The sequence below is a fragment of the Coloeus monedula genome, assembly GCF_965178545.1.
Source record: "Coloeus monedula genome assembly, chromosome: 13".
Taxonomy (NCBI): Eukaryota; Metazoa; Chordata; class Aves; order Passeriformes; family Corvidae; genus Coloeus; species Coloeus monedula.
In genome coordinates this window covers 10,011,035-10,019,120 of record NC_138793.1, presented here as the reverse complement: position 1 = coordinate 10,019,120, position 8,086 = coordinate 10,011,035, and the positions used below count along the sequence as shown (strand labels likewise).

The 8,086-nt window shown below is 37.1% G+C and overlaps 1 protein-coding gene across 5 annotated transcripts in view; it reads right to left on the bottom strand.

Moving 5' to 3' along the window:
• Window positions 1–2,504: 2,504 nt before the first annotated feature.
• Window positions 2,505–8,086, bottom strand: part of CHD9 (chromodomain helicase DNA binding protein 9) — an 87,199-nt gene continuing 81,617 nt past the window's right edge. For all 5 annotated transcript variants that reach the window (XM_082289829.1, XM_082289831.1, XM_082289832.1 and 2 more), the window contains 2 exons: window positions 7,269–7,373; window positions 2,505–5,945 (listed from right to left, as the gene is read on the bottom strand). In XM_082289829.1, the coding sequence (XP_082145955.1) occupies window positions 5,082–5,945; window positions 7,269–7,373 (969 nt within the window). In that variant the 3' untranslated portion in view covers window positions 2,505–5,081. The remainder of the gene's footprint in view (window positions 5,946–7,268; window positions 7,374–8,086) is intronic.

Here is an 8,086-nt window from a genome sequence, read left to right as displayed (position 1 = left end):
ATTTACAGTATCTACTAAAGCACAAAGCAGCAATAACTTATTACAGTATTTAATTTCTACTGAGAAACATTCATCTACTTTTTAAAAATGCTTTATATAAAAAAAAAAAGAGGAACAAACACCCACAATATTGAAAGATAAACAAAGCTGAGGTTAAAGGGAAGCTTATTATGCTGTGATTACACCTGTGTACTTCTCTATGGTTTTATGCATCCAGACTTCGTAAATAAATGGTTTAACTTGACTGCTCTTGTGTAGAAAACTTTTTTTAAAGTTTTCATTTAATGGTGTACTGAAAACTTAGACAAGTAACATTTTAGTGAAATCTTTTTTTAGCCCTGAGCACTCAGCTTCACTTGTTTTTCCACTTTACCTCTCCCCTCTTTCCCTCCCACTCCTCCCCCATTAAAAAGATGTAAGAATAATAAAGAGTTATCCTCATTTGGCATGTTAATTACTTAAATCCTTTCCACTACTGGACTCCATGTTAGATCTACCAGTATCACAAGTAATAGCCACAAACACCCTCTCAGCTCGAGTCCCTCACAGCTGCTCGGCTACCCCACAGTAACATACATTTTTTACTGTCCTGCAGTCTCAGAAATTTTCCCCGTGAACATGCTCTTGTCCCCTGCTTTGAGCAGCTGCACACAGGTCAAATGGTGTCAAGTAGAGGAGCTGACATGGCAGTTCCCAAATCAAACACTTTTATCCTCTGAGAACAGAAAACAGTGTGAGCACTGCTGTTGGTTTTGGTGAGCACTAGGGAACGAGAGATGATGATACTGTATTTGACATCAGGATCCCAAGAATTTCCCAAACCAGCCTCCCTTCTATTCATGAGACCTTACCTGGAACACTAATGAGATTTGTGCACTGTCAGGCCTTGTTCAGACTGGAAGTACACAGGAGGCAGAGCAAACAAGTCCTCATTTTGCAGTGTAACTTCATGCAGGATCTTGGGCATTTTATTTTCCTTCCTTCATTGCATGGGAGAACCTAAAAGGAGGCAGCATTCAAGAAAAAAAAAATAAAAAACCTTGGAACGCTATTATCTTTATTTCCTTTTCCTCTAAATGTAACAAAGAAATTATACTGTCTGTTTGCGTAACATTAGGGACGTTTAGATAAGCCAGGACAGTTATTTTGTAAACTCCTGTGGCTACACCAGTACAATTAGTCTCCTCTGCAGACACCATGAGCCCAAGGTCCCAACAACGTACAGATATAACATTGTAAATGTTGGTCAGCTATAATAGCAGTGTAAATCCCCATTGCACTGAAACAGCCTGCTCACGTGGAAGGTAATTATAGGTGTAATAGAACTAGATCAGAAACTGCTTATAAAACTAGATGTTATAATTTGCGCATCATAAATAATTTATTGTAACACTATTGTGCATATCCCTTTATACTAACCCTGAACACCACGCACATTTCATCTCACTACAGCTTGAATTAGACCTTCTTCAAACCTTCATTTTAATGGGTGATCAGCACTGTCACCCTGAGCAATCCATGAAAAATTTATTACTTAGTAACATGGCATCAATCATTTTCTCAGAGACAAAATATAACAAACAGGACAAGACTTTGCCCTCGACACCTTGTTAAGAGTCTTATCTAATCATCATACCCCCACACAGTGTTTGGAAAAATTTCAAACGAGTGCAAGAAACTAACCACCAATATAGTGCCTAGATCACCTGTTCCTTGGGAATAGTTTCATTGAGAAATAGATCCTTGTATCTTAATTTATACACCAAGAAGACTGAATTCTAAAAATAAATTTAAAAAAATACTATTAGAGATTTTGCAGGATTTCCAAAGAAAAAAGAAAGAGAACTTGGGAACAGAGCTCATGTGTATGCGCAATTTTATCACCTGTGTACAGATCTGAGGAAGCAGAAGCTCAGAAAGGATGATTGGGATATGAAGACAAAATTCAGACTGAAATAAATAAGGATACCATTGAATCATTCAAATGTAATGCCAGGTTAAAACTAGGTGGCACCGGACAAGCAGGAAACAACTTGGGTTCAGGACAAATGTCTGCCCTGTGTGAAATACATGCAATAATAAGTGCTGGGTACACAATTAATTGCTTTAATAAAGATGTGGAAAGTAATGCAAGGTTTTAAAAAGAAAGGCTGAAAAGGTACTTACTTCACTGCCAACATGCTTATTTAAAATTAAGGTAACTTCCTGACCAGAACCTAGGCCGTACACTCCTTTCTAACCATAAGTATTGAAGGGTGGGAACGACAGCTGGTTTTGTTTGGAAGACAAGAGCACTAGAAGCAATTGATTCCCAGTAAAATCATACAAGAGTAAACCATGGTCTTTGGCAGTAGGTGTGAGTGTTGCATCCTTGGCTTGTTTGCAGGGCTTTTTTTAACGTCTTAAGAATAATCTCAGTTTTAAAACTTGACTTTTGCTGCTGGAAGATACATGTTTAATCCTTACACAGCATTACTTTCACATACTGAGGCTGACATCACGGGTAGTCAAAGAATATGTTTAATAAAAAATAATTAAACTTCCATTTGCTCTATAGAACATCATAGAAAGTAATTCAATAAATTACAAATGACTTTTTAAGACGCTTGTTCAACTACAGAAAGCAAATTCAGACTACACAGAACACAACTGGCAAATATTGCAAATGTCCAAAAAAAACCTGGACTAAGACTTGGATCATGAAGCCTGAAACAAGGGATAGAAATACAAGGCAATAACAGCTAAGGTTTTTTTAGTAACTACCAACACACACTTTATCATCACCTTGGATATCCTTTTAATTTTAACTTCAGTATTAGTGTAATTCTACTGAGGTTTCCTTATAACCCTTAACTTTATACAACCGTATTTGCATATAGTTTAGCTGATAGTGGGACACTTTTCCCCCTCTGGATCAAACTGATGAAAAATAACCCAAATATAATTATGTTCAAGTCTACACCAGCCTTCTTTACTTGAAACTGTAATTGCCTTATTACATAGAAAGAATCACTAGAACAGTAACCAAACTTACTTGACCATAATAGGAAAATACTTTATTTCATAAATCTGATATAAATTAGGTTTTAGCCACAAGATTTAGGACTTGTTTTGTGGGGAAAGGGTGGGAAGTGATGGTATTGTTGACATACTCCATCAGCAAACGAAGTTAATAACTGCTTGTAAAACTTTGGCTATTTCATAGATGCATCCTAGTTAAATAAAAGTGCTATATTACAAAGGGCAAAATATTAAATATGAAATACTTTTTCTTTTAATGATGAATTGCTACCCCCTTCTCTTGGCAGTTTTTGATTTTCACTATTGCTAAGACACTGCATGAAGGGCCAAAAATCAGAATACTATCTGGGAAAATACGTAACCAGCACAATCCAAATGGTACTTGTATAATTGTGTAATTACATCTAATACTGCTTCTAATCATGGGGCTAGTTATTTTGCACATAGAAACTTATATTTCATTGGTAAAGTTCTTGATAAAAAACAACACAGTTGTTTTACTGTACAAGCAAGCAACAGAACTATATCAAAATATACAGTTTTTGTTTTTTATTTTTAAATTTATCCCTTTGTAAAGCTTTTTCCATGACTTTCACTAGTACCTGTATCTATTTTCTCTTAACACTTGCCTATTCTTGGACCGCAAATGATGTAACCACGGTCAACTGAAGTCTCAGTCAGTTCAGAAGTTCTGTAAATGTGAATCTGGGCCTCGACTGTGTCAGAGTAATAGCAGCTTAAGAAGGAGGAATCATATCACACATCAAATCTTAGACAGATTTTATATAGTAAAGGGTTCTAAGGATTTGGACTTAAACAGATGCCTTATGCCCTGTTACTGTCGTTTTCTAGGAATAATTTGTCTTCCTTACTATTCAAAGTGCTTTTTCGTTAGTGGGTAACTCAGCATAATATATGAAGTGATATCCCAATAATGATTTTGGATAATATTTAATCAGATTTAAATCTGCAGAGAAGTTTAAACTCAAAAGGAGTTCAAAACTATCTGTACTTTATTTACCATTATTAACTGGGAACTCCAGGAGGTTTTATGACATAAAACACAAATAGAAATCTACACAAACAAAGCAAACAAACAATTTTTACATGAATTATGCAGTGTTGAAAGGTCTTTTCAGTGGCACTTTATGACAGTTTGCCTCTTCTGAGTCTTGGGGAAACTACTCCTCATTTTGGGACTTTTTATTCTGCAGAGGGAGCCCAAAACTTTGCAAGGTGTAAACTAAATAGATCTACATGGTGCCAAGTAGCATGAGGTAAGACAGTTTTTGCTTTAATTTCCCCTTACTGCTGTTGAAGACAACAGTTGCAGTAAGGGGGAAAAAAAACCCCAACAGTCTTATCTCAAATAACTCAGATTTTAACATGCTATACAGGATGTCTTTAAAAAACAAAACAAAACCTGAAAACAAGTAATAGAAACCAATGTAAACTTCCTAAACTAACTCAGCTGAGGTAACAGGTAGCCAGTTTAATTGGCTGATTGGGAAAAATTTATCTTCTTTTAAACACACTTGTACCTGAATTGGAAACAGCAGTGCATCACAACACTAGAGCATTTTCATGTAATTAAAGCAATGGATGGTGATGTAGATTCTACAGCTTTCATGACATTCATTAGCTGCCCAAATTATTGCTGAGTTTTGATCTGTAAATTATAAGTGTCAAGGAGGCTGTAAAACTATATTCAAATTAAATCAATAATATGCATAAAGTATTCTGTGTTCACTGCAAATATATTAAATATACAGCTCTTACTTGAGCATTATTTTCATAAAATTAACCCCCCAACAAAATTATAATGCCTTTTGTTGTAATTTTACACCATTGTGTATTTGATAGTACATACAAGTTCAGAAACTTATGAACTTCAAGAAATATTACATGCAAAACGTCTCTGAAAGCAGTTTGCACTTCTAAACAAATACTGAAATGTTCGGTCAGTAAATCATTGATGCACTCAACACTGGGTTATTTACAATGAAATAATTAAAGAATAAATTCAAAATCAGTTTATAATTTAAGTGCAGAGTCTGGGGTCAGTCTTCATCGCTCGAATCCGAATCCTCAGATGAAGACGATGTACTGTCAGATCCAGATGAAGCATCTGCTTTCTCTGAACCCTCATCTGTGCTGTTTTCATTGTGAGAGCTTGGCTCTGTTCCCCCTTTGTCATCCTGATCTCTAACCCTAGAATTTTCCTCCTTTTCCTCTGTGGGCTTGGCTGAGCCTGTGTCATTACTTTCACTGTTCTGTACATCAAAAATATTAGACTGAGACAAAGGTGGGATATGAAGATTAAGGCCTGGAGTGAGAAGCATCCCTGGGTAAAGTATGTTGGACAAAAGTAAAGGGTTAAGAGAGAGAGGATTGGCAGCTGCAGCGGCAGAGGATGTTGAAGGAGAACTTGAAACAGAGTTTTCACCACCAGTATCCGTATTTTGGTCTTCTGTCCTTTCTTTCTTTGTATCTGTCTCCTTTGAATCGCTTCCCTTTTTCTCCTCCGAAATGGATTCTGTCGACTTTGCCAGAAGTCCTCCCATGCCCAGCAGGTTTGGTAATCCAGCCATCCCTGACAGCAGCATGGGGAACATGGCAGCCATGTTCTTGGCCTCTCCTCCAGCAGCTAAGCCAGCTGGCATTCCCATCAATCCTGCTGTCACCTGCAGCGACTGCAGGTTCTGCAGGTTTTGCTGTAAGGCCTGAAGACTGGGCAGATCCACTCCTGGCAGCAATCCATTGGTCAGCAGGGGGTTGACGGACACGCTGGCAGCAGAGGCGGCCGCTGCAGCTGCTGTTGCCTTGGCGATCTCGCTTTTGGGACGCCTCCCCCTCCGGCTCACTTCTTCCCGCACCACCGGGCCTGTGAGGATACGGTCAAACATTCCTTCTGGAAGGAAGCCCTGGGAGAGACACAGGGGCACTTTTAGTGTATTTTGAGAGCTTAAAGATGGCAAAAGAAAAGCAAATGGAGGACTCAAGTGTACAGAACAGTGTCAAAGGCTTGATCTCCAGACAAGTCTCTGGAATTTGTGATGATTTTGTGCTACCACATCCCAAATGTCTACAGGCCCATCTCCACTGTGAGGGCCACACACAGATCTTCTCACACCCTCTGCTAACTCATCCTTACTGGTTTCCTGACACATCAAGCCAAATATAGCTAATTATAGGAGAAGCTCAATCTAAGTTCTAAACCAGCACTGCTTTGAAATATTATCACACAGCAATCACTTGACAGTTTAATTAGTTTTCAATTTAAAGTTAAATATGTGTGATTGCCCACAGACCAACAATCTCTGAGCCTTTTTTATTACTGCTAGTGTCTCTTTAATGTCCTCATATTTCATCTCATCCATAAACTGAAGAATAAACAATAAAGACTCAACTTGAATTTAAATTAAATTCAGAGTACTTCTATTTAGGATTTGTAGAGTATTACTTCACCACTCTCAGTCCTCCTACCTAACAAAGAGTTGCAATGAACACCAATATTCCCTTTGAAATGCATGGTCTTGAAATTTCCTTTTTAAAATGGCAATCATAAGATCAATTATTATGCAACTCCACAGTACAATTGCCTTTTTTCCCCCAGCAAATAACTCTTAATTTATATTAGCTTAATACAACTACAGGAATTCAGAACAAGTTCTGTTCTTCCCTACTGCAGATAACTACTACTTTCTTAAAATAATTCTGCTACTATTTATTACCCATATTCAGAGGTGTACACTATACAGCACAACTTTTTGAAGTTCAAAATATGTCGTTATCTTCAAGGCAAGACTAACTGATAGTATCCTCAGTATCCTAATTTCTCAAAGGTGCACACTGAAAGTAAAATATTTAAGATTAAGCATTTTTTTTCTTCCTAACTGGAACTTTAGAGAAAATATTCTTACTCATAAATAATTCCTTGGCTAGTATCTTTCCTAAAAGCCACTAGGGCTACATTTAAGACATGAGAAGTCACAGTATTACAGCATCTTCAACAAGATCTCTAATTTGGGGTTGCCAGTCACTGTTCCACCTTTCTCCTACTCCAGCTGTGCCAGCAAAGCATTTACTGAACTAAGCTGGCAGAAAGCTGACATTGACTCATGTTCGCTGTTACTGTAATACCAGAAACGAAAATCACACCTCTTGGCATGCATTTTTTTTCTGTTTGCCTTGTTTTCTTTCATATACATTTCATGTCATGGTTATCTTATTCTGCAAATACTCACAGACTGTTTTACAACTTCTCCCCACTCAGGAGCCACTCCATACTCTGGATTTTCTTTCAAGAACCTGCACAAATCCTTCAGAGGGGGAGCAAATGCACCTCCAACCTGAGAAGCAGAAAATAAGAGTCAGTGAATATGTGACAACTGATAAGAAAAAAGGCAACATTAACACCTGACACTGTTTCATTTTTACCTTTTACATATTACAGCACAAATAAAGCCTCACTTCAAATTATCACTGAGCATGATCCAGCTTTTGACTGACTCCTGGTGGTAAATGTGTACATGATTTGTTCTAAATCTACAAAATTCAAACTCATCTATTAAACTCAGTTTGAGACTTCGATATTTGACATTCCCACTGATGTTTAATATTTAATGTTTATTTAGACATGCAATGAATGGAAGAGCAACCACATGAACAGAGAACAACAGTGGTGCAGTTATTACCAAGAAGGTTGTAAGTACAACCCTGTTAGACTTTTCCTTTATTTAATATATCAATCCTATTCTATCATCTCAGTCAACTTCTAGAAATACTTCTTTTAAGAGGCTCTGCCATCATGAAATAAATTCTTGAGTTTTTTCATGCAAAAAAGGCCAGGTTAAAATTGCTGAACAGCATATCCTAATAAAAGCACATAAGCAAGAAAGCAAGCTTTTAAATTAATGGGAGGTATTATTCAGATCCAGAAAGAAAAAAGGAAAAATTCTCCAATTTCTGCTTAACTTTCTCTATAAACTGCAACTTAAACTCATATTTTTCTAGGCTACTTTTGGTCCCTCACCCTCTGCTACTCACAGTGTTACAAAACTAT